The sequence below is a fragment of the Alnus glutinosa genome, chromosome 1 (assembly GCF_958979055.1).
Source record: "Alnus glutinosa chromosome 1, dhAlnGlut1.1, whole genome shotgun sequence".
NCBI lineage: Eukaryota > Viridiplantae > Streptophyta > Magnoliopsida > Fagales > Betulaceae > Alnus > Alnus glutinosa.
Window position 1 is genome coordinate 44,296,064 of NC_084886.1, and position 27,950 is coordinate 44,324,013.

Here is a 27,950-nt window from a genome sequence, read left to right on the forward strand (position 1 = left end):
TTGTCCATCCTATATATTCATAATTCCTGAAAGAAGTCAAGAACCTAACCTAACCTAACCTGAAAGGTTGAAACATCGTTAACCCTTCAGCAAATAAAAAGCTCAAATCGATCTTTGCCGTTGCCGTTCTAAGAATAGAAGAAGTCTATATTCTCTCTGACCCTCTTGCTGTTGCCAACACCGTCAAACTCTAGGACTGAAACACATTCTCTCTCGGTCGTTCTTGCCGAGCAGTGACTTATTTTTAAGGGTAAACAACTTCTTTTTTTAAGTCTTATTTCTTATGTACGTATTTTTTCTATTCAAATATATTTGTTTATTTAAGTTTATTAATTATGCACACTTTTTGAGACATTGGTTTGGGTGAATGGTTAATCTGCTACTTTCTCCAACACATGTATAATGGCAAGTGACAGCAAAAGGCATGATCGTGCGTTGCCAGTCTCGAGCCATGCGCCACGTCGTATCACCTCTACAATGCAACGTTCACTTGTTTGAAAAACTACTCTCATCTTTCATAGACTATTGATCCAAGTTTTAAAGAAAGTATTAGCTTGCATAAACTGACTATTTGCTGTCAATGCTTAAGTTAAAAATCGATACGTGTGCAATTCCCAAGGGAACCCATCCTTGCCTCTTTGTAGTGACAAACAATGGATTCTTACTATTGGTCAAGATATTTTGCAAAAAAGATACTTGTTTTTACGTTTTTTATTGAAAGGAAAAAACCTAGAATGACATGCAAGTGTTTCTAGAAGCTCCAAAGAGAGATGGTTTAAACTCAAACAAATCCGTTCGGTGTGAACTTCTCTTCAAGTCCCCTTGTATTGCAGGAGAAAAAGCTCTCTTAAGCTCATCTGTAATGAGTGTCTCTCTCTACAAAATAAAGCCCTCTCCCTCATTTGCATCTCTCTCATTTGCTCTTTCCAAGCAAGAACCTGCCATCTTGAGTTTATGGTTTGATGGTTTTTGTCTTTCTGGTTCTTTTCTAGTTCTGCGATCTACCAGCCAACCGTCGCCACCGCCGTCGCCGTCACCACCACCATAACCATAACCTTGCGTCCCTGCTGCCTCATGAACCAACGAAGTCGAAGCCTGTTTTCCATCGATCTGATCAAAACAAACTAACTGTAAAGCCTCACTCTCTAATCGATTACCGACCGTTACCGTCACCGATTAACCGATGACGGTAACGGTCGAAATAGACCAAGTCGGAAAGAAGTCGGTGAAATTACCGACTTCACCGACAAAGTCGAGACGGTAGGCGGAAAACCCCCTACCGTCCCCGATACCCACCCCTACTCATGAGTGCCCCATAATCTTTTTTTTAAAAAAAAAAAAAGAAAAAAAAAGAAAGAAAGAAAAGAATAAGAAGAAGCAAAGTAATTAAGAGGTGACTTGACCACCCTTCCATTTTATACTTTTAAAGTTTTAAGGGGTGGTTAGCCACTCCCATGGTTGCTGACCACCCTCTTAGGGTGAGAAGGTGATTGTTCATCCCATCAAACTCCAAGGGATGGTTGCACCACCTCTGAGCCATTTTTCGCAGTCGCTTATCTTTCGTACGAGTCAAACACCGAAAAATATTTTTAGGATTCAAAATAATTTTGTACGTGGAGCATTAGTTATTCTTATATCATTGAGGAGATATAGTAAATTTCAAAAGTGTTGCTAGTAAATAATAACGTTATAAAAAATTGTTTGATGAAAGAACTGATCGATGTAATATGAAGTATAAAGAAGTTTTGAATTTTTTACGAGAAAAAAAATATATTTGGTAATAAGAAAAAAAGAAATTAACTTTTTTAAGAGTCTCAGTTTAAGGAAATGGCGATTGATTACTCCAAGCGAGGACAAATGGTGATGAGTGAGAGAGGAACAGAAAAGTAGGAGGGGAAAAAATTTCCACAAACTATGGCAAGAATTTCCATAATATTTAATAAGCACACTACTGCATTGACATTTTTATTTATTTATTTTTTAATTTTATTCAAACTAAGACAACGGAAAAAAAAGAGAGGAGATTATAAAGAAAGGCCTTTGTCGGGTCAAAAGAAAAAGAAACTAAGTGAGAATGCTTTCATATACAAAGTGAGAAGCGACCCATCTAACTACAAGATGTGCACCAATATTCGTATATCTAGACGTTTTCAAAATTTTCCAATCAATAATAAAAAGCAATTATAGCCGGATGTTAGAAATAATTAGCGTAAAATTTCAACCTAAAAAGAGATGCGGCTCTTTAATGGCAAGGATGTAGGGGTGAAAATAACCGCCCGCTAATCGCTAACCGTCCATAACCGCTAACTGTATAACTACAAAACTGTTAAAACCGCCTAAAAACCGGTAACCGGTATTTATTATTTTATTATATATATATATATATATATATATAAACACGCAACCAACTGCGGTTAGATTTCCTAAGACTAACCTTCACCCTCCTTTCTCACTAAATGGTCCCAATTCCCAAGTGCTTCACATTTCTCAAGCATTTGATTTTTCTTACCCAATCTCAACCGTCCAACCCTTCCGCCATATTAACTATCGCCAACTACTCAGTAACGTGTCATGCATTAAGCCCCTCTAGAACCGTGCTCTTCATCCTTATCCGTCCGATCTATGCGTTTGAATCAAACCGTTCATTACCCTTAGTAATTTTCGCCCCTCTTTCAGACTCCTCATTTCCCAAGTTTCCAATCAAATCCCTAACTTCTCTCTCTGATAGCAGATTGTGAAAGCGGAAAAGAAGAGCCAGACTGCCAGTGACCACGAACCAGGTCGCCATGAGCCCCATCAACACCGTCTTCAGTGAGATTTGAATATTTTTTTTGATAAGTTCTTAGATCTGAATATTTATGCCTTGATTTGTTATTCTAGGTCTTAGATTTGAATGTTTGTGGTTGACGATGTGAAATCTGCTATTTTTTTTTTTTTTGTATGATCGGCGATCGACAAGCAGCAAAAAGGCCGAAAAAAAATATTTTAAAAATAGAACCGGAACCGTCAACCGTCGGTTATGAAAAAACCGCCAACCGCCTATAACCGTCAACCGGCGGTTATGGACGGTTGGCGGAGGCGGTTACCATATTTTTGATAACCGCCTTTTCACTCCTACAAGGATGGCAAGTAGATAATACCTTCGACGACCAGATATGAGCAACCAAAGGAAGCAGCTAACCTGATTGCCAAGAGGGCAGCATGGGCTTCACATGGTTTAGATGATGTTTAAGAATGAAACTCACGTAAGGACCAAAATTATAAAATCAAAATAACAGTTTAACAAATGTGAAAGGCCTCGCATATTTTTATTATAATATGATAGGAAAAACATTGAATGATTATTTTTAGTGTTACGTAAAAAAGTGAAAACATTCTAGAACGAGAGAGAGAAAAGGTAAAGTTAATTAATGGGTGTAATTATAATATTTACATATGGTACGTACGTAGTCTTTTCTCTACCGGAATTGTACGTGAAATTAGAAAAATCTTGAGAAAAAATAAAAGCAATTGACCTTATGGTGCTTGTTTTACAGGCATGACGTGAAATTTTGATATACAAAACCAAAACCCTAGTGGGATCATATTTATATATTATGATTTAAATGTCAACCATAAAATTATATTAAAACAAATTCTTACAAACAAAACCTACACTCTAAGATGATCAGTGAAAATATGTTTTAAATATGCAAGCAAAATAAATTGGCCATGCATTGCTCAATATGCAAAAAATAAAAAACAAAAAATATAATAATATAGTAAAAAATTATTAAAAGAGCATATTTATAAAGGGGCAAAACCATGCCGTTTTCATAAACAAAATGATGAAGAATATGACTTGAGTAAAGATAACAACTATCCACATTTATTATATTTATATTCAACTTAGGAATTGTCAATAAATATTTGTTGAGAAGGACGCATGCTTCAACAGTCTTATACCATGAGTAGTCTTCAAGCATCGGTGTTTTCTTGTATCTTTGGGCCTCATCTACGAATAGATAAATATTTTCTTGAGCTAAGCGCCTTTCACAGACAATCTTCATATTTGTTGACAATTCCTAGTTTGAATAGAAATATAATAAAACTAAATAAATAAAAAAAAGAATCACAATTGTAGATAGTTGTTAGCTCTAGATCCGTCATATTCTGCCTCACAAAAACAATTGAATCAATATATATAGTTACATAACAAAAAATCAAGGAGAAATACTACATATGCTTCCAAATGCTTGCTTGTTGATGTGACAGTTAAAAGTACCATTAATATAATATATACATATTAACCCGTAATATATCAACAGTGAATTTCACTGTCATATCAAAAAGTAAACATTTAAAAATACTTGTAGCATTTCTTGAAATTAAAAGCACGTAAAGCCATGACATCCTAAAGATTATCTACCAGTAAATTTTTAATCTTGTATGCAATATATAATTGCATTTTTTTTTTTTGGAGTAATATATAATTGCAGTTTTGATGGGTTGTTAAATTTACTTTGTCAGTTATATTTTAGGGATCCGGCTTCCAACTACCGCATGGGTGCTGTAGTGGAAAAATGGTACCGTTTTCCACAAAACAGCACTATTTTTCACTTAAGAAAATTTGCAAAACTTAAACTTAATAATAAAAAATTTATTAAAACTTAAAAATTATAAAAATAATAATAATTAAAAACCAAAAATATAAAAACCTAAAAAAAAGGGGGTAGCCGGCATTGCCCAAAGGGGTGGCCCCATTTTTGGCCAAGGGGGTGACTCCAGATCTAGGGTGAACGAACCACCCCAGTCGGCTTTGAAAGTAGTCCGGCCACCCCCAAAAGGCCAAAAAAATAATAATAATAATAAAAACAAAAAACAAAACGTTAGGGGTTTGGGGGTGGCCGGACCACCCCCCAAATCCAAACTTTTTCTTGTTTTTTGTTTTTTGGCCTTTTGGGGGTCGCCGGACCACCCCCAAAGCCAACTGGGGTGGACGATCCACCCCAGATTGGCCTTGACCACCCCCCAAACCCCTAACGTTTTGTTTTGTTTTGTTTTTTGTTTTTTGTTTTTTTTTTTTTGACCTTTTGGGGCCACCCCTTTGGGCAACGCCGGCCACCCCTTTTTTTTTTAGGTTTTTAAAGGCCTTTGTCGGGTCAAAAGAAAAAGAAACTAAGTGAGAATGCTTTCATATACAAAGTGAGAAGCGACCCATCTAACTACAAGATGTGCACCAATATTCGTATATCTAGACGTTTTCAAAATTTTCCAATCAATAATAAAAAGCAATTATAGCCGGATGTTAGAAATAATTAGCGTAAAATTTCAACCTAAAAAGAGATGCGGCTCTTTAATGGCAAGGATGTAGGGGTGAAAATAACCGCCCGCTAATCGCTAACCGTCCATAACCGCTAACTGTATAACTACAAAACTGTTAAAACCGCCTAAAAACCGGTAACCGGTATTTATTATTTTATTATATATATATATATATATATATATATAAACACGCAACCAACTGCGGTTAGATTTCCTAAGACTAACCTTCACCCTCCTTTCTCACTAAATGGTCCCAATTCCCAAGTGCTTCACATTTCTCAAGCATTTGATTTTTCTTACCCAATCTCAACCGTCCAACCCTTCCGCCATATTAACTATCGCCAACTACTCAGTAACGTGTCATGCATTAAGCCCCTCTAGAACCGCGCTCTTCATCCTTATCCGTCCGATCTATGCGTTTGAATCAAACCGTTCATTACCCTTAGTAATTTTCGCCCCTCTTTCAGACTCCTCATTTCCCAAGTTTCCAATCAAATCCCTAACTTCTCTCTCTGACGACAAGCACCCTGAAGAACACAAGCAAATAGCCACCTTCTTCAATTTGTTTCTACTTAGCATTACCATTGGGGCTTCCATTGGTGTAACATTTGTGGTGTATGTCAGCTCACATCTTGGGTGGGACAAAGGTTTTAGCATCTCCATGTCATGCGCATTTGTTGGTCTTGTCTGTCTCGCATTAGGAAAGCCATTTTATCGTGTTCGGATTCCAGGAGAAAGTCCGTCGTTGAGAGTCTTACAGGTTCTCCTGCTCTAATATCATGTTAAATTACTATTTATTTTAAAAATCTTAACCGATAAGAGAAGATAAATTTAATCATTTAATTTAGATTTTTACTCGCTCAAGCCAACAAATGGGCTATTAACTCCATGTAGAACTCATTTGAGACGATATTCCTTACAGGTTTTGGTGGTGACAGTGAAGAACTGGAGGGTAGACGTACCCAACTCGGACGAACTATATTCGCTACGCGATTGCAAGTCTCTTCCAAATGGAGAGCTCATCCCCCACAGCAACCAGTTCAGGCAGGATTTCTTAGCAAGCAATTGTTATTAAAGTTTATAGACCTTTATGTCATCAAACGAAAGGACTAAATAATATGTTAAATGATCACTACTTATTTCTAAAGAATGTGAAAGTACTGATCCGACTTATATGTTTGGCTAGATTACTAGACAAGGCGGCTTTTCTGCCAAAAGGCACGGAGGCAGGAAATGTTGAATAATAAACTTAATTTTTAGTAACATTTGTTTGAGTCTTTTCTTATTCTTGTAAGTTACTAATTAAGTGACTTGAAGAGGTTGTGCCTTTGAGTCTTTTCTTATTCTTGTAAGTTACTAATTAAGTGACTTGAAGAGGTTGTATCTTTTGAGTGTTTAAGAGTTATTTTACATAGGAGTTACATGTGAGTTATTTGAGATGTAAATGAATGGAGTTAATGTGAAGAAGTTAGAAGGGTCATTTGTATCCTATAAATACCCATGTAAGCAAGTTATTTTTAATTAAGTTGAATAAAAGTATACAAAGTCTTCTATTAATTTATTGTCTCTCTTCCTTTTCATTCTCTCTCTTAGTGTATGTGTGGTTTCCAATTTCCAACAAACTAGTATCAGAGCTCAGCTTATTGATCCTAGAGAAATGGCCAATTCAACCTTTCCATTTCAATTCCCTCACCTTTCCAAAGACAATTTTGATAATTAGTGCATTCGTATGAAGGCATTGCTTGGATCACAAGATACTTGGGAGATTGTAGAAAAAGGCTACGGTGAGCCTAGTGACGAAGCTCCTTTGAGTCCTAATCAAAGAGAGGCTTTGCAGAAACTTCGAAAGAAGGATCAACAAGCTCTCACCCTTATTTATCAATGTTTGGATGAGGCTATGTTCGAGAAGGTGGCGAATGCAACCACCTCCAAGCAAGCATGGGAGATTCTCACAAACTCTCATCAAGGAGTTGATAAAGTGAAGAAAGTTCGCCTTCAAACGTTAAGAGGCGAATTTGAAGTTTTGCGAATGAAAGAATCCGAGTCGATTGCGGATTTTTTTTCAAGGGTGTTGGCCATAGTAAATCAAATGAAGAGATATAGAGAAAGATTGGAGGATGTTCGTGTCATTGAAAAGATCCTTCGTTCATTGCAACAAAGATTTGACTATATTGTTGTTGCTATTGAAGAGTCAAAAGATTTAGAAACCATGAGTATTGATCAACTCATGGGATCTCTTCAAGCCCATGAAGAAAGGCTCAACAAGAAGAAAGAAGAGCCATTGGAACAGGTTCTTGTTACAAAGATTTGTTTCAAAGATAAGGAAGAAGAACAGGAAATGAGTCAAAGAGGACAAGGTCAAGGACGTGGACATGGAAGTGGACGAGGCCGTGGCCGTGGTAGAGGAAGAGGAAGAGGCGGACGTAATAGTTTCAATTACGAAGAGAGAGGTCAAGCATCAAGAGGACGAGGACGAGGAAATAATTTGAAGCAATATGGAAGAAGGTATGATAAATCTCAAGTTAAATGTTATAATTGCCAAAAATATGGTCATTAAGCTTGGGAGTGTAGAAGCCATACTAACAAAGTTGAAGAGAAAGTTAATTATGCTGAAAATGAGGAAGCGGAGCCCACTTTATTGCTAGCTCATAAAGGAGAAGAAAGAGGAGAGAAGAACTCATGGTATCTTGATAACGCGGCGAGCAACCATATGTGTGGAGACAAAAAGTTTGTGGAGCTTGATGAATCGGTGAGCGGAAATGTTACTTTTGGAGACTTGTCTAAAGTTCCAATAAAAGGGAAAGGTACAATCTTAATTCGCTTAGAAAATGGAGAACATCAATTTATTACAAATGTTTATTTTGTTCCAAGTATGAAAAGTAATATTTTGAGCTTGGGACAACTCTTGGAAAAAGACTATGAAATTCATATGAAAAATCGTAGTCTTTTACTAAGAGATGATAAGAAGAATTTGATAGCCAAAGTTCCCATGACAAGCAATAGAATGTTTTTATTAAATATTCAAACGGATGTGGCTAAATGTCTCAAGACTTGTTTGAAAGATTCATCTTGGCTTTGGCATTTGAGGTTTGGACATGAAAATTTTGGCGGATTAAAATTGTTGGCACAAAGAAGATGGTGAATGGCTTGCCTTCCATTAATCAACCGGATCAACTTTGCGAAGGATGTCTTGTTGGTAAACAATTCCGGAAAAGCTTTCCAAAAGAATCTACTACAAGAGCAAATGAGCCGCTTCAACTTGTTCATGCGGATGTTTGTGGACCAATTAAGCCATCTTCATTCGGTAAAAATCGTTACTTCCTCATTTTCATTGATGACTTTAGTAGAAAAACTTGGGTTTATTTTTTGAAGGAAAAGTCTCAAGTCTCATCTTGGCTTTGGCATTTGAGGTTTGGACATGAAAATTTTGGCGGATTAAAATTGTTGGCACAAAGAAGATGGTGAATGGCTTGCCTTCCATTAATCAACCGGATCAACTTTGCGAAGGATGTCTTGTTGGTAAACAATTCCGGAAAAGCTTTCCAAAAGAATCTACTACAAGAGCAAATGAGCCGCTTCAACTTGTTCATGCGGATGTTTGTGGACCAATTAAGCCATCTTCATTCGGTAAAAATCGTTACTTCCTCATTTTCATTGATGACTTCAGTAGAAAAACTTGGGTTTATTTTTTGAAGGAAAAGTCTCAAGTCTTTGAAGTTTTCAAAAAATTCAAAGTCTTTGTAGAAAAACAAAGTGGTTATTGTATTAAATCCTTGAGATCCGATAGAGGAGGCGAATTCACATCTAATGAATTTAAAGAATTTTGTGAAGCAAATGGAATTCGCCGTCCTTTAATGGTTCCAAGATCGCCACAACAAAATGGTGTTGATGAAAGAAAAAATAGGACAAGTCTCAATATGGCTCGAAGCATGTTGAAGACAAAGAGAATGCCTAAAGAATTTTGGGCGGAAGCTGTTGATTGTGCTGTATATTTATCAAACCGTTGTCTTACAAAAAGCCTATGGAACAAAACACCACAAGAAGCATAGAGCGGAAGAAAGCCAAGTGTCTCTCATTTGCGAGTTTTTGGAAGCATTGGCTATTCACACGTACCGGATCAAGAGCGGTCCAAGCTTGATGATAAAAGCAAGAGGTACATTTTCATTGGCTATGACTCAAGTTCTAAAGGCTACAAGCTTTACAATCCAAATTCCGGCAAAATTGTGATTAGTAGAGATGTGGAGTTTGATGAAGAAGATTTTTGGCATTGGAGCACTCAAGAGGAAGAAAAATATGATTTCTTTCCTTTTCTTGAAGAAGAAGAAGAGTCAAGAAACGAAGAGGTTACTACACCTTCTCCATCAACAACAAATTCTAGTATACCGTCTTCATCATCTTCGAGAGGAAGTTCTCGTGAAATGCCACCACACATGAGAAGTCTCCAAGAACTCTACGAGGTAACAGAGAATTTAAATGATGATCTAACTCTTTATTGTCATTTTGCGGATTGTGAACCAATAGGTTTTGAAGAAGCGGTGAAAGATGAAAAATGGAGAAATGCCATGGACGAGGAAATCAAAGCAATTGAAAAGAACAACACATGGGAGTTGACGACTATTCCAAAAGAACAAAAACCCATTGGAGTGAAGTGGGTGTTCAAGGCAAAGAAGAATGCTAAAGGAGAAATCGAGAGATACAAAGCAAGGTTGGTTGCCAAGGGTTATAGCCAATGACTCGGCATTATGGTGAAGTTTTTGCTCCTATTGCACCGTTGGAAACCATAAGGATGGTAATTTCTCTTGCGGCTCAAAATAAATGGAAGATTTATCAAATGGATGTAAAATCCGCTTTCTTGAATGGAATTCTTGAAGAAGAAATTTATATTGAACAACCTATGGGCTATGTCATCAAAGGGGATGAGGAGAAAGTCTTGAAATTGAAAAAGGCGCTATATGGCTTAAAACAAGCACCAATGGCATGGAATAGTAGAATTGATAACTACTTTCAAAAGAATGGCTTCACCAAATGTCCTCATGAATATGCTCTTTATGCTAAGGTGTGTGAAAATGGAAATATTTTGCTTGTTTGCTTGTATGTGGATGATTTAATTTTTACAGGCAACAATCCAAGTATGTTCGAGGATTTCAAGAAAGCAATGACTCAAGAATTCGAAATGACAGATATTGGCCTCATGTCCTATTATCTTGGAATTGAAGTAAAGCAAATGGAGAAAGGAATTTTTATTTCTTAAGGAAGTTTTGCAAGGGAAATGCTCAAAAGGTTCAAGATGAACAATTGCAAACATGTTAGCACTCCGGTAGAATGTGGGATTAAATTGTCAAAGCACGAAGAAGGAGAAAGGGTGGATCCAACAATCTTCAAGAGTTTAGTTAGAAGTTTGAGATATTTGACATGCACAAGGCCGGATATTCTCTATGGAGTTAGGCTTGTTAGTCGCTATATGGAATCACCTACCACAACTCATTTCAAGGCGGCTAAAAGAATTCTTCGTTATGTCAAAGGTACAATTGATTTTGGTCTACTTTATCCATCCTCTAATGAATTTCAACTTGTGGGTTATAGTGATAGTGATTGGGGTGGAGATGTAGATGATAGAAAGAGCACAACTGGATTTGCTTTTTATTTTGGGAGTTCGGCATTTACTTGGAGTTTTAAAAAGCAACCAATTGTGACACTTTCAACATGTGAAGCTGAATATGTTGCCGCTACATCAAGTGTTTGTCATGCAACTTGGTTGAGGAAATTGTTGAAAGAGCTACACATGCCACAAGAGGATGCTACGAAAATTTTTGTTGACAACAAGTTGGCAATTGCATTGGCGAAAAATCCGGTATTCCATGATCGGAGCAAACACATTGACACGAGGTATCATTTTATTAAAGAGTGTATTGCCAAGAAGGAGGTACAACTCAAGTTTGTGAAGACTCATGATCAAGTTGCGGATATTTTTACAAAGCCCCTAAAGAATGAGATTTTTAGCAAGTTACGAGCATTACTTGGAGTCACTAGAAATTAAGTTTAAAAGGGGATGTTGAATAATAAACTTAATTTTTAGTAACATTTATTTGAGTCTTTTCTTATTCTTGTAAGTTACTAATTAAGTGACTTGAAGAGGTTGTGCCTTTGAGTCTTTTCTTATTCTTGTAAGTTACTAATTAAGTGACTTGAAGAGGTTGTGTCTTTTGAGTGTTTAAGAGTTATTTTACATAGGAGTTAAATGAGAGTTATTTGAGATGTAAATGAATGGAGTTAATGTGAAGAAGTTAGAAGGGTCATTTATATCCTATAAATACCCATGTAAGCAAGTTATTTTTAATTAAGTTGAATAAAAGTATACAAAGTCCTCTATCAATTTATTGTCTCTCTTCCTTTTTATTCTCTCTCTTAGTGTATGTGTGGTTTCCAATTTCCAACAAGAAAATGGAGGGTCTGTAGCGTAATGCAAGTGGAAGAAGTGAAGATTTTGACAAGAATGATGCCCATCATTCTAAGCACCATCCTTATGAACACATGTTTAGCCCAGTTGCAGACCTTTTCCGCCCAACAGGGGACCATCATGAACACACACATCCACAGATTTGATGTCCCATCAACCTCAATTCTGATTCCTTTAGTTTTCATGTCGCTTCTCATACCCGTCTACGAATTTGCCTTGGTGCCAATCTTGCGTAAAATCACAGGCCACCCCAACAGCATAACCCACTTGCAGAGAGTGGGGGTTGGGCTTGTCCTCTCCGCAATCTCAATGGGTATAGCAGGCATCATAGAAGTGAAGAGGAAGCACGAATTCATCCACCACAATCACCGAATCAGCCTCTTTTGGCTGTCTTTCCATTATGCCATCTTCGGAATTACGGATATGTTTACACTCGTGGGGCTCCTGGAGTTTTTCTATAAGGAGGCGCCTGCTGGCATGAGATCCCTTTCCACTTCTTTCTCCTGGCTCTCTTTGTCCATCGGCTACTACTTGAGCACGGCGTTCGTTGAGCTCATAAACTTGGTCACCGGTAAGCTGAGTAAGAGCAAGACAGGGTGGCTGGAAGGGCGTGACATGAATAAGAGCCATCTGGAGCGCTTCTACTGGTTCTTGGCAGTTCTCAACATTCTCAACTTTGTTAATTACGTGTTTTGGGCTAAATGGTACAAGTATAAAACGGATGTTCCGATTGATGAAGAAATGCTACTCAAATCAAGCCAAGCAGGAGGCGCAGATCAATCATTATCTGCTACTACTACTACTACTACTACGAGCTTTATATCCAAAAACCAAGAGCAAGAAGATCAGAGAAAGAATTGAATTAGGTAAAGTAATCTTACGTACATGCACGACAACTGAACTCGACCACCATTTCTGAAGGTTGAGCAAAGTAGTCATGCATGTCCTAATTAATTATATATATCTTACATATTTATACAATCCTTCCTCCTCCCCTGCAATCCAACAAAATGGTTTGTAGTTCTCTTTTTTGATAATATGTATGCTCTATGTTTTAATAAATTAAGGACTTTCTCATTATATTTGAAGCGTTCATGAATGGTGGCCAAGATTTACAAGGCATTAATTAATACAGATGGCTTTGTGCATCTGTGATAATAAATCGCAGGGGTTCTAGACTGGAATATTGTCTCGTTGGACATGCCAAAATAGAGCTGAATCTAAGGCTAGGCATCAAATAAGTCAAAACCGACCAGTCCGATGCTACCAAATAACCAAAATCTACTAGGTTCGACCTATATTATCTTTTGAGGTTGTCGATCGATCAGTGAGGGAGGAGGAGCACCAACCAGGCAACCACCGTGGTATATAAATGGTAGACTTTCTACTAGAGGCGGCTCAGTAAATATTGAATCTTAAGGCAAAAGTTGGAATTTAAAATGGTCCTTTTTTACTTTAAAATATTAACATAATAAATTTTTATATTAAATACCGAAAAATTAATTTAAAAATCATTCTTTTAGCTTTTTGGAATATATTTTACTAATTAAATTTTCATATTTAAGTTGTGTTAATTAGTATATTTTTTTAATAGATTATATGACTAATCCTACTTACAAATTTAATATAAAAAGCTTTTTTTAAGGCCTTTTATAAATTGGAGGCCTTAAGTGGTAGCCTAACTCGCCCAGCCATGGAGCCCGGCTTGCTTTCTACTCATAACCTTCCAGTGACGGAGCCAGGAATCTATCTTAGTAAGATAGAATTAAAATAATAAAATATAATGATAAATAATTTTTTTTGTTCTTTTTATATAGTATATTTTTATTATAATATATAAGAGTATGGTAATTACAATTCAAAATATAAATTATAACATAATATATGTATCACAAAAAACGTATTTATCAAATTTCATAAATAAATGTTGTAACAACCCACCCCAACGACACAATATTATCCGCTTTTGGCTATTCCAAACCAAACTTCCCAGGAGGTCACCCATCCTGGTATTACTCTCGTAGAAGCACGCTTAACTGCAGAATTCTGATAGATTCATAGCCATCACGGCTTTAAAACGCGTTGTGTCAAGAAGAGTACGTTTATACATATAAGCACATCCTCATTCCCAGGCGATGTGGGACATCACAATCACCTCATCTTGGGACTCATCGTCACCACTAGCGACCCTCATGGGATCATCCATTCTTGGCGTCCCAGCGAGTGCTCGCTGGCGACCTTCATAGGCTTGTGAACGCTCCCCCATCTCAGGCTGGGCAATGGCTCTGATACCATTTGTAACGACCCACCCTCAACGACACAATATTGTCCGCTGTTGGCTCTCCCAAACCAGACTTCCTAAGAGGTCACCCATCGTAGTACTGCTCTCGCAAAAGCACGCTTAACTGTAGAGTTTTGATAAGTTCATGACAATCACGGCTTTAAAACACATTGTATCAAGAAGAGTGCATTTATACATATAAGCACATCCCCATTCCTAGGCGATGTGGGACATCACATATGCCAATTTGATATATCAGTTAACATGTAGGCACTAATACACACAAAGTAGAAGAAGAAGAAAGAAAAATACAAAATACAAGGTGTCGAAAATTGCATCCTACATGCCCTAAAATTGCTATTACCGTAGTAACGTGTAGAGAAAAATTTGAGACTTGTTTGAAAACAAATGTTAGGATACTACTAAATGTACTATAAGGGCTTACAAACTAACGTGGGAGTGCTGAAGCACTACCACATCAACTACTAAACTGACTTTGACAATCCATATGGCTCTCATAAAAAAAATAAAATAAAATAAAATAAAAAATAAAAAGAAGCAAAGTAATTAAGGGGTGACTTGACCACCCTTTCCATTTTATACTTCTAAAGTTTTATGGGGTCGTTAGCCACTCCCATGGTTGCTGACCACCCTCTTAGGGTGAGAAGGTGATTGTTCATCCCATCAAACTCTAAGGGATGGTTGCACCACCTCTCAGCCATCGAGACAATTACTACCACCCCCATGAGCCAGATTTTGTGGTTGTGACCACTCCATGAGCAATTGCTGTAGTTACGAGCACTTCCCATGAGCTAGATTTAGTTGTCACAAGCATACCGATCTGGTGGAAAATAGTGTATCAAATATGGTTTGCACCATAATAGAGCTATCGGTTTGTTCTGCACCAAATCTAGTGGTTACAACCACTCCCCCCCCCCATTTGGTGTAAAACAATATATACAATGAACTGCGGTGGTTTGATCGTATTGTTGATTATAACTATTTCATCATATTAGTGTATAATTGAATGAATAAATTTCTCGTAATCTATCAACATAACATTTTCCTCTGAAAATAGGTTGCTTAGGAACAGAATATCTGCTCAACAAGCCCGAGAAAGGAAGAAAGTATATGTGAATAAACTGGAATCAAGAGCCAAAGAATTGCAGGACAGGAACTCCAAGTTAGAGGAGGAGATCTCAACTTTAATCAACGAAAATATCGTGCTTAGGAAGGTGAGAGATATCCATCCCTTCTCTCATTGCTGCATTTGCATGTTACTGATAAGTACTGAATGTGACACATTCAGCCCCCTTAATTTACATATGTTAGGCTCTTAGTTTCGTATAATTTAATGTTTTGTATTGTTTTAATGTTTTCTTGTATTTTATAGGTTTTTGAAGAAAATCCGTTAATTCCAAGAAATTAATGAAGTCAATTCCATCAATGCCAAGAGAATAATGAAGCTGGCCCACTCACATTTGGAAAGAATCAAAAAGCCAAATCATATTTGACTTTAAGGAAAAAGGAAGCCGGCCAAATCTTTTGTTTTTGGAAAGAATCAAGAATGAGGATGTCTCATTGTTTTGGTCATAACTCTCTGCTCAAGAATCATATTGCGATGAACTTTATGGCGTTGGAAAGCTAACAAAAAATGAAACAATTATGACAGAAATATCTTTTTCCTAATTTGGACTTCCGATAGGCCAAAATCTCCCCGCAATAATGACCGCAAATCTGGACGATTCTATTTCGATTTCTACCAAGATTACTTCCTAATTTGACCCGATGGACGATTTTCTAGAATTACAAGGGTTATAGGGCTTGTTTGCTCCCTATAAATAGACTCATAAGCTTCAAGAGAAGGGGGGGGGGGGTGCCAAAGGTCCTAAGGGTCTTAGAAGGTCCGGGGGTGTGCAGTCTTGGGGTGTGCGGAGCTGGGCCTGAGTGCTCGTGCTCGTAGACAGAAATTCTTCTTGGAGGCCTGACAAGTCGAAGAGGAGAATACCATGGCAGGAGGTCATCCCAGCACTACGATGAGCGGTTAAATTTCTAATAGGGTGTTGATGTAGCCCTTTTCAAGTAACGATGGTTTGATTGTATTTTAGTTTTGGATTTTCTATATGCATGATGGTTGTATAACTGTGAGAATTGATCTTAATGTCTATACTCAATCATTATGAAATTCTTATCTTGTCTTAGAAAGTCTTTTGTATTGATTGAACTCAATCATTCATATTTTCTGTGATTATACGGATGGTTGTTATACAACGGTTTTAATTGACATATGATCAAGAGGGTTAGATAGGCCATACCTTAGGGAAGACGGACTGTACTACACCCTAGCTTAGTGTAATTTAGGTAGACAGTCCGTGCCAACCGAAGATGGATTATTCTTATTCTTTAGAGGTATTTTCTTGACTACTCGAGTGAGACGAGCCCTATATCATGCATGTTACGAACTTCCCTTATTAATTTATGATTGATCATTGTTATGCGGTGAGCGGTGAAATCAACCCCCTATTCTTTATCTCATCACTATTTTCTTCTATGTTTCTTTTACTTTTATTTATTTATGTTTAGAAAATCAAATCCAAAACCTTTTTAATTAAGTTATATTTAATCTTGACAAGCTTGATAACCATACCCCCGCAGTCCTTGAGGTTCGACACCCTCTCTATAGCCTTATCCTACAAGGATTCGTCCTATTGCGAGTGGTTTATTTATTATTGATATATTTCGGTAACAAAAGACCGCAATCAGTTACCTATATGTATATGTGTATATATATATATATAATTTAAGTCCATTCTCCAACAGGTTCTTCTGAACGCCAGGCCTAAGAATGATGAAAGTACTGAGCCGAAGAAGGATCAGTTTGGCAAGAGCTGACATGCATAAGATCATTTTGTTTAGGATTCTCAAGAGATCCTTTTAGACAAGAGTAATGCTAATTAAAAATTGTATCCTCATTTTACTGGACTAATGTAGTAATGCTCACTAGTCCTTAGATTAATTCTTGTTAAAAAAATATATATATCTAAGATAAATGCTTGGTGTCTCACTCTCATTCCACTCCTATCACACCTTTATCTACGTGAACCAATAATGTTGTTAAAAAAATCAGGGTCCCACTACATTCTCTCTAATACCTCTTACATTATTGGTCCACATAAACAAGGGTGAGATAAGAGTGGGATGAGAGTGGGACACCAAACATTTCTCTATATTCAAAGACTGATGAGCACTGCCACATGAGTTCAATAAAATATAGGGTGTGATATTTACCTGCGTGCATGCCTCCTCCATTTCTCTTTTCTCATCTCAAGAATCCCTCCACATAGGGGCAGAGGTAGGAATGGGCAAATATTTTTCAAGAGAATCGAGCTTCATAAGTCACACTACGTTTTGCCATTTTTCACTAGTTTTTTTAACCTAAAACCAGTCACCAACCAACCAAAGGTTGGAGAAGATAGGTTAAAGATGACAGATGTTTAAAACTCACCATTTTGTTTAACAAAATGTTGAAAGAATGACACTTAAAGACTGACTTGTCTTTTAATAGATTAAAGACTTAAAAGAAGCTTCTTTTAACGAGACTTGTCTTTTAATAGATTGAAGACTTAAATACTTGTCTTTTAATGAGATTTGTCTTTTAATAGGTTGAAGACGTAACGAGACTTTTTTTTTTTTTTTTTGAACAGGGACCATTCATTCAATCTAGAAAAGCCCGAAGGCAAATACATCAGCCCGAAGGCAAAAAGCACAGTCCCAAAGCTACATCAGAAGCCCGAGGCATAAGGCAGGGAGTAAAGATGAAGAATCCCTAAACACTAAGCTAGGAACAAGCCTAACTTGAAGCAGTTACCAGAGCAACAAGCTAAAATTACAAGAACAAACATTTGACCATTTTCTAAACATTGAAGAACAACCCTCTTAAAATGAAAGGGCCTGGTCTAGCTACCAAGCCCACCTAAATGCCCAAGTAGTTTTTAGCCCATTACAATAGTACACTGTGAAAGAAGCAAGAATATACAGTAAAACACAGAAAACAAATTGTTAGCCGACAAGTGGAGGAACCACCCTGACACCGGCGAGTGAAAGACAACGCGCCGCTCCCTGGCCTCCCCAGCTGCAGACAGTCAACACTCCTTCCCAAAAGCACCACCCAACCGGCCGGAAAAGTGGCGCTCGGCCCACACATACAAGCCACACTCTCAGCGTGTACAAGCCACGCTCCGAGTGTGGAGGTTCGACACAGCCGAAGGTTGAGACGGTGGGAACAGAGGCTGACGGTGAACAACACAGGGGGGTCGTGTCGTAAGATCTCCGACATAACCATGTAGATCTAACTCAAAAGAAAGCCGAAAATCACGAACGAAGATCACTCCCAAAGACGACTAAAACGAAATGTATCTGTCCAACACAAAGAAGAAACAATAACCAAAGCACAAATAAACAAAACTCCATAGCCCTAACAGCTAGGAGAATAACAACCACCACTGTAAACGATCGGGGGGAACAAAAAACTCCTACTGGAACAAGCCAGGGGACACAAATGCCACTCTAGCTCACAAAGAAACTAGAGGGAGAAGCACCACCGGGAGGAAGGAGGCATGAGGCCTCCCTCCCCCAGAGAAACCAACTCTCAAAAACTCTCTCTCTCTAGACAAAGAAAAACGAGACTTTCTCTCTCTATGTGCGTCTTTTTGTAACGAGACTTGTCTTCTAACAGATTTGATAGAAGGACATGTCTAAAGTAATGGGACTTGTCTTTTAATAGATTTGAAAGAAGAACACGTCTAAAGCTATGACATAGGTCTAAATTAAGACTTAGCTTAACGGACTTTTCTTAGGTAGTACCGTAGTATATATTACATTTAAAATACCTTTAAAATTATTTGTAACCCTCAGTGCCATATTTGCGATTCTTCATTGTCATTACTAAAAGTTGTCATTTAAGTTTCAACAATTCTTGAAATTGGGATTTTGATTTCTTCATAGAGTATTACTTTCTACTTGAATTCTTCAACAATTCAAATCAATTGCTTAACTATTTTGTTTTAGAGCTTGAGAGGTATGCAATTAAACTTTTACATTGATTAATTTTTTATATTTAAATTGTTCTTTTAAATTAATTGTTTAGGAATATATATCTATTTGAAATTTTACATATTTTAATTGTATAAAATATATAACTCTAGTTACATGTGATTATGAAGAACAATAGTAATTCCTCTGAACTCCAATCAAATTCTAAACGAGCTCGTGTCGAGATAGATTTAGTAAATCTGCCAAGAGATCCTTGCTTAAGAAAAAAAAAAAATTCTGATTACCATCCGAGTGATAGAAATTAAATTCGAAGAGCATATCTACAAAAAATACCTTGTCAACCTAATTATGATTTTCCAAAAAGACAATTGGGAAAAACATGGTGTTGTTTTAGTCTACCATGTTTTATAGAATATGTTGATCGGCTGGAATATAGTATTTTAGAAGATGTTGCATACTGCTTATTTTGTTATCTCTTTAGACCAGACACTAGAAATCAAGCTAGACCAAACACTAGGAATCAAGTAGGAGGAGACTCGTTTGTCACTTAAGAGTTTGAAAATTGGAAAAAGAAATAGAAGTTATAGAGCCATATGAGTCTCACAATAGTGCACATAATCATGCTTGACGAAAATGTGAAGCTTTGTTAAATCAAAAATAAAGCATCATAACAATTTTTGACAAACAATCAGATCAACAAAAAAGAGAATATAGAACTCGTTTGAGTGCATCTGTTGATTGTATTCGCTTTTTACAGAAACAAGGATTAGCATTTTGTGGCCATGAAAATCTAAAGACTCAAGTAATCAGGGAAATTTTCTTGAATTGTTGCGGTTTCTTCCGAAACATAATGAAGAAATTGATAAGGTAGTTGATGTGATCGTTTTGTGTACAAAAATATCAATAATAAAATTATCACTCGCAATAGTACGAATCTTTATAGGATATGGCTATATTGAGGGTATCGAACCTCAAGGACTACATAGGTGTTGTTATCAAACTTTTCTAGATTAAATATAACTTAATTTAAAAGATGTTTGATTTGATTTTAATAAATTCATAAAAGTAAAAGACATAAATGTAAGGAAAGTAGTGATGACAGAAAGAATAGGGGGTTGATTTCACTACTTACCGCATAACGATGGTCAATCATAAATTAACAAGGAAAATTCAAACTATGCATGATATATGGCTCGTCTCACTCGAGTAATCAAGAAATTACCTTTAAAGAATAACTATAATCCATCTTCAGTTGACACGGACCATCCACCTAACTACTAAAATGCGGTACGACCCATCTTCCTTAGGTATGGATTAGTTACGTCTTTAATAGGATACACACAATCAATGGAATAGTAGTACTCATCTTCAGTTGGTACGAACTGTCTACCTAAATTACACTAAACTAGGGTGTAGTACAATCCGTCTCCCCTAGGCATGGCCTTTCTAACCCTCTTGATCATATATCAATTAAAACTGTTACATAACAATCATTCACATAATCATAGAAAATATGAAAGATTGAGTTCAATCAATATAAAAGACTTTGTAAGACAAGATAAGAAATTCATAATGATTGAATATAAACATTAAGATCAATTCTCACAGTTATACAACAATTATGCATATAGAAAATCCCAAATTAAAATACAATTAAACCATTGTTACTTGAAAAAAGGCTAAATCAATATCCTATTACGAATTTAGCTGCTCATCATGGTTCTGGGATGGATTCCTGTCATGTTCTTCTCTTCTTCAACTTGTCAAGCCTCCAAGAAGAATTTTTTATCTAAAGCTATTCACACATTCTTTTGAAGGTTAGGAGTCTATTTATAGATAGTAAACAAGCCCTAGAAGCCCAAGGAATTCCAGAAAAATCGTACTTGAGTCTTTTAGTCAAATTAAGAAGCAATCCTAGTACAAATCGAAATAAGATTCATTTAGATTTGCAATCATTTATTGTGGGGCAATTTTGGAATAGAATCATAATTAGGAAAAACCTATTTTCTGACATATTTGTTTAATTTTTTATTATCTTTCCAACACCACCAATTTCATTGCAATCCGAGACTTAAGCAGAAAGTTATGATTAAAACACGGAAACGTGTGTAGAATCAAAATTTGAATCTAATCCAATTTTGATTCTTATTAGAGAAATTCCGATTTAATCATTTCCTTGATTTGATTAAACTTAACCACATCTTATAAGTCTTCTATTATGATTGATTAAGCTTAACCATATCTTTTAGGCTTTCTCAAAGTGTGTTTTAAGCCCAAAATCAATAGAATTAATTGCATATTTATTTAAAACTTGAAAACAATAAAACAACACAAAATCAAATAAATAACAATGCTAAAGAATTAATATATTTAAATTAAGGAGCTTGAATGTGTAACATTCAACGCTTATCAGTAGTTTTAGAAAATGCTCCTGAAAATCATCGAATGACTGCACCAGACATTCAAAAAGAAATAGCAAATACTACAGCAAGTGAAACACTATATGCTATTCTTAAAGATCTTGGAGACTCATCATTTACTACCCTAGTTGATGAATCCCGTGATAAATCTGTTAAAGAACAATTGGCAATCATTATGCGTTACGTAGATAAGCGGAGCCATGTGATTGAACATTTTTTAGGCATTACACATGTTAGCAATACCACAGCTGTAGTATTGAAGATGGCAATTGAGTCAGTGCTTATCAAACATGATTTTTAAGTATTGGCAAATTGCGAGGACAAGGATACGATAGAGCTAGCAATATGTGAGGTGAGTTAAATAACTTAAATGGACTTAAAACACTTATTTTGAACGATAACTCGTCTGCCTATTATGTTCATTGTTTTGCACAACTTTAAGTGACTTTAGTTGTTGTTGCTAAAAAACACATCCAAATTGTAACTTTTTTTAGCTTGGTTAATAGAGCTTTTAACGTTGTTGGAGCATCATGCAAACGCCGTGACATACTTTGTGAAAAACGAACTGCAGTAGTTATAGAAGCACTACGAAATAATGAAATTCCCACTGGTCATGGCTTGAATCAAGAAATGAATCTAAAGAGACCTGGAGAAACGCGTTGGAGTTCTCATTATGGTGCACTTGTTAGTCTTATTCTCGTGTTTTCTTCTGTCATCAATGCGGTTGAAGATATTGTGGAAGATGGTGTATATTCTGAATAGAGAGCAAAAGCAAATATACTAATTTAGTTGCTCAAGACTTTTGAATTTGCTTTTAATTTATATTTGATGAAAAGTGTTTTGGAGATTTCAAATGAGTTATCTCAAGTATTACAACGAAAAGACCAAGATATTTTGAATGCAATGAAGTTGGTTGGAGTTTCAAAGCAACATTTACAAGACATGAAAGAAGATGGGTGAAACTTTTTACTTGAAGAAGCTATTGTGCTTTGTGTCAAAAACAATATTGTTGACCCCAATATGGATGATCTATACCAATCTCGATCACGATGAAAAGCTCAAAGTATGAAAGTTTCACATCATGTGAAGCTTTATTATACTGTTATAGACATGCAATTTCAAGACCTTAACTGTCACTTTAATGAAGCTAATTCTAAATTATTACTTTGTTTTTTTTTTTTTTGAACAAATAGCATGTGCTATCATTAATATTGCAAACTGTCCTGAGGCTTAAAACTTGAAAATAAGGGACAAGACCCCCCATTCTTTAAGCCAGAAGGATCTGATTTAGTAAAACAGTTGCCTAAGAAGAAATACAAATTTAACAAGAATGACATTTGAGCCTCTCTTGTAATAACGTTCACTCTCTAAAGAAAGATGGTTGATCTAGCAATTAGCCAACAAATATTCCCATAAAATTTGAACCAAACACAAGTAGACTGTGACCGGAGAAACATGAGAAGAACACAAAGACAAAACAGGCAAAGAACACCAAAACAAGCTACCGGCAGTGGGGGAAGGAGGCCAAGATGTCGGACGGTGGCGCGCGTCGTCACTGGTACCACCTAGACGAAGATTCGACGCCATATAACCGGTTGCCACTGTGCCTGATCTGAAAAAGGCGAGCGTGGCCCTCACACCCACCAAAGAGCAGAGAGCTCTCAGGCGCGTGGGCACCACGCGCCGATCACCAACGACCTACACGACTGGAGCTTGAGGCAGCATGGGTGGAAGACGGCAAGGAACACAATTGGGGGGCGCGTGTCAATTAGAAGTCGGCGGAGAAGTGTAGATCTGGCTTCCAAAATCAAAGAAAAATGTGAAAAAATGGGTAAAAAATCACCCCGTCGACGACACATTGGTTCGACCACTCCCCTATAGAAGACATCTTGAGATGAACAATCCTGCCAAAATGAAAGAAATAACAAAGAAAAGTAAATAACAAGCCATCATAGCCCAAAAAAGCTAGGGGAGGGTCAGCCACCACCGGATCTAGTCAGGGGGAACAAAAGCTCCACAACCCTATAAGGTAGGAGAAAAACTAACCCCACCGGACCAATCCAGAGGGAACAAAAAACACTCTGACTCACGAGAAGGCAGAGGGAAATCACCACCGAGAGGGGGAGGCGTGAGGCCACCCCCTCCCGGTGAAAACCATGCTCATAGGGGAGGGGCTCTAGAGGAGAGAAAAACGAAAAAAGAATTCTTTTCACGCAGGATTAGGATCTTTTCCGGTTAAATAAATTGTAAGTTACATTATATATTTTAAGTGATACTTAAATTTTGTTGAATTATTTATTTATTGCGTTAGTTATATTTTTTTTAATATTTGTATTTATGCTCCTAAAAAAAAAAAAAGTGTCTCCCAAATTAAAATCTTGATTCCGCCACTGCTAATGGTGTACAATAAACTTAGACGGCAAACTTACGGAGGGATCTATTGCGAATAATCGAAAACTCAGGCATCTAATTGCCAAAATTAAAAAATGAGGGAGTGAATTCAAATTGCGTGTTTACTCAAGAATTTATTATACATTTACCATTTTTTAAATCCTATGAAATTAATAATAGATATTGTTTCCTAAGTTTTAGATTTGAAAAATATTTATAAACCATGTAATCATTGCTACTTTCATGCATTTTTTTGTTGTTGATATTTTCCATTTCTCATAAACCATGAAATCATTGTTACTTTCTTTATTTTTTTTTTCTTAACAGGAGAAATCATGGTGAATTTCATCTGCTTTTTAGAAATCATCTACGTTAACAATGATCAACGTGAAAAGAACACCAAGCTTGAAGCTACAAAGGAATAAGATATTAGATTGCGTTTGTAGTTTGTAATGATTTCTATTATTTTTCTTTTTAAATAAAATTGTAACAAGTATTTTATTTATAAGTAAAATATGTATTAAAAAAAAAATCATATGTTTTTAAATTACACGTAAGCAACTACTAGCAAGTGTATTTTTAAAAATAAAAAAATACACATAACCTCTAAAACTACCACCATTTTATAAATGTCTCATCCAAACTACCAATGATGTCAATCTCCTCCCTTAAACTACCAAAAAAAAATCAGTGCCCTCCTGATGACAAAAAAACCCTTCATAAAATTCTGAATATATATATATATATATATATATATCAGTGCCCTCCTGATGACAAAAAAAACCCTTCATAAAATTCTTAAAATTAAAATATATATATATATATATATATATATAATAACAAAAAGTTATACAAAAAAAAATTAAAAATTAAAAATAAAAATAAAAATGGGTTTTTCTTACTTTTTTTCGTTTGTTTGTTTTTTACTTGTTTTTTTCAAAAAAAAAAAAAAATTGTTCTTTTCTTTTGCTTTTTTTTTTTTTTTTTTTTTTTTTTTCAAATTTTCGTTTTTTCCTTAATTTGTTTTTTAAAAGGTTATTTTTGTTATTATTATTATTATTATTATTATTATTATTATTTGAATTTATAAGGACATTTTTGTCTTCTTGAAAAAAATGTATGGTAATTTTTGTCCTTTTGTTAGTCTTAGAGGGGACACTAACATGTTTTGATAGTTTGAAGGGGGACATTGACACAATTAGTAGTTTGGGGGGATATTGACAATTAAGTGGTAGTTTGAATGAAATATGTGTACTTTCATTTTTTTAAAAACACAAAATTTTATGCTCCTTTTTTTTCAACGTAAAATAGTTTCTGTCGTAAAATATTTTCAACAAAATCATTTTTCTTAAAAATATATTTTTGGCTATTACAAGAAAAAAACCAATGGCGAAAAACCACCAGTGACGAGATTCCGGCCATTTTCACCGAATTCTGGCTAGTGTTGCCGGAATCCGGTGGCAATGACCAGATTCTAGCAACCTTCGCCAGAATCCAGCAAAGCCGAATCTCGGCCAAACTGGCCGAAATCTGGCCTAATACGGCCGGATTCCTATGAAGGTTGTTGGAATCTGGCACAAATGGCAAGATTTCCAAAAAAAAAAATGGCCGGAATCTAGAAAAGAACAGTCGGATTCAGGCCGTAAGGGCCAAATTCTGCCTAGTTTGGCCGGAATTCGGAGATGGTTGCCAGATTCCCGCGATGCTCGACTTCTTGAACGTAAAGGTCGATTGCGTTGTTCAAAAGAGGGTCAAATGCGTCTACCGTCTAATGAAAATTATTTACGCTTTTAAAACTCGTAAATCATTTTTCGAAATTTATTAAGCATTTTTTGTCAAACAGAAATCATTTTTAGGTTGACTATTATTTTCACCCCACCAAACACTGAAAAATATCAAAAACATTTTACGCCGAAACAAACGAAAAATTAAAGTAGAAACAAACCACTAAAGGTTATTTATAAAAAAACACGTTTTTATTAATTACTCTTGCACTAAATCAAACGTACACTCAGTATGTAATTACGAATAAAATGTATTATTGTCTCTCTTTTATGAGAACTGACAAGAAGACGGGGAAAAAGTGGGCCGTGATTGCATAATCTGAGTCATTGATCATGATGATGAGGTTTCCTCTACCATTATCTACTGAATGCATGAGTGGTTTTACCTGAATAAATTGGGTTGCAAAGGTAATGAAATTTTGAACTTTCTTTGTTTATTTTCTGGGCAAATTGCCAAATACAACAAAAAAGAGAGGAGAAGAATGTTACTCATGGAACTACAATGATCGAGGAAGGGACGAAATTGGAATGTATTCACTTTGGTCAATAGAGGAAGGGACAAAATTTTTGGATTCCATCTTTCAAACTTTTTTTTAATTTCATTATTCTGTTAAATTTTATCAAAATTTTTAAAATATTCTTATTTTTTTTTCTTTTAAAAGAATATTAAAAAATCAAAGATTCGTGCACTGATATTTTTGTAAATTCTCTTAAATTATGAACGATGCCTAAATTCTTGTAATTTATTTTCTTTTTTTTTCCTAAAAATAATTATGAGTATTTTTGAATCCTTATCAAAATAAGCTTCACAATAAAATTGAAGATGAGTTTTTGACTTACTCCTTGATGTTGTATATTGAAAGATAAATTGGTACCAAATTTAGAACAGAGCCAATCATAAATGATTTTTTTTGGATCCAATAGAACGTCGGGCGCCATCTCGATAAGTGATTGAATTGAAAATTAAGATATATTAAGAAACAATTATTTTTGTGTCTTTTATTTTGTTTATATTTTGTTAACACTAAATGAATGCTAGTTTTATTTTTTACATATTAATTATTGATATATTTCTCATTCATACTTTGACAATGCATTAATAAGAAAATTTCGGTTCCGTCCCTGCCACACGACCCACTCTCTAGTGTGTTGAAGGATATGATTTTGCCATGTTGTTATTGATTATAACTATTTCAATATCATATTTAGTGTATAATTGAATGACTAAATTTCTCGTAATCTATCAACATAACATTTTCATCTTAAAATAGGTTGCTTAGGAACAGAGTGTCCGCTCAACAAGCCCGAGAAAGGAAGAAGGTATATGTGAATGAACTGGAATCAAGAGCCAAAGAATTGCAGGACAGGAACTCCAAATTAGAAGAGAAGATCTCAACTTTAATCAATGAAAATACCATGCTTAGGAAGGTGAGATATCCATCCCTTCTCTCACTGCTGCATTTCTACACACACACACACACACACACATATATATATATATATATATATTTAAATCCATTCTCCAACAGGTTCTTCTGAACACCAGGCCTAAGAATGATGAAAGTACTGAGCCGAAGCAGGATCAGTTTGGCTAGAGCTAACAAGCATAAGGTCATTTTGTTTAGGCCTTTCGGGTTATATAATTTTTGTTTAGGATTCTCAGAGACCCTTTTAGAAAAGAGTAATGCTAAAAACTATATCATCATCTTATTGGATTGATGTGACAGTGCTCATCAGTTTTTTAAATCGTTCTTGTAAAAAGAAAAACAAAGCTTAAAGACTAATGAGCACCGTCACTTGGACTCAATAAAATAAAGAGTGTGATATTTAGCATTTCTCTTTAAAGAAAATGTGAATTGCAGATTTTCCTGAGCTATGTATTACCAAATGTCTTAAACCCTCGGTCGTAACGAACGTTTATTTATTACTATTTTTTTCTTAATATATAGTAATAGCATACACCTTTTACTACTATTTAGTACATTTTATTTATTTATTTATTTTTAAAATACAACATTCACTCCACAATTACAGGGTTACAAAGAATAATTCAGAGGGGTGGGCACCCCAACAATGAACCCAAAGCTAATAAAACAGTGTCAAATTCATAACCAAATAGGAAATTGGTGTATTTTTAATTCCAAAGGAATCAAAAAATTTCCAGCCCCATCTACCTTGGACAAAGCCAATGATTGGTCCACACAAAGTGGATAAAATACCAACACAATGAAGAGCAGAGACATGACCCTTGAAAGAGCCTT

At 35.8% G+C, this 27,950-nt stretch overlaps 2 protein-coding genes across 2 annotated transcripts in view; both read left to right on the forward strand.

Annotated features, from left to right (window-relative positions):
• Nucleotides 1–27,388, forward strand: part of LOC133858536 (transcription factor HY5-like) — a 44,135-nt gene extending 16,747 nt beyond the window's left edge. The window contains exons 4-5 of the mRNA XM_062294101.1: nt 27,010–27,117; nt 27,219–27,388. Of these exons, the coding sequence (XP_062150085.1) occupies nt 27,010–27,117; nt 27,219–27,284 (174 nt within the window). The 3' untranslated portion in view covers nt 27,285–27,388. The remainder of the gene's footprint in view (nt 1–27,009; nt 27,118–27,218) is intronic.
• On the forward strand, nt 1,828–12,856 carry LOC133858350 (protein NRT1/ PTR FAMILY 4.4-like). Its single transcript, XM_062293811.1, has 5 exons — nt 1,828–1,867; nt 5,772–6,064; nt 6,227–6,348; nt 6,491–6,534; nt 11,742–12,856. The coding sequence occupies exons 1-5, from the start codon at nt 1,828–1,830 to the stop codon at nt 12,620–12,622; spliced, it is 1,380 nt and encodes a 459-aa protein (XP_062149795.1). The 3' UTR covers nt 12,623–12,856.
• Nucleotides 27,389–27,950: the final 562 nt, after the last annotated feature.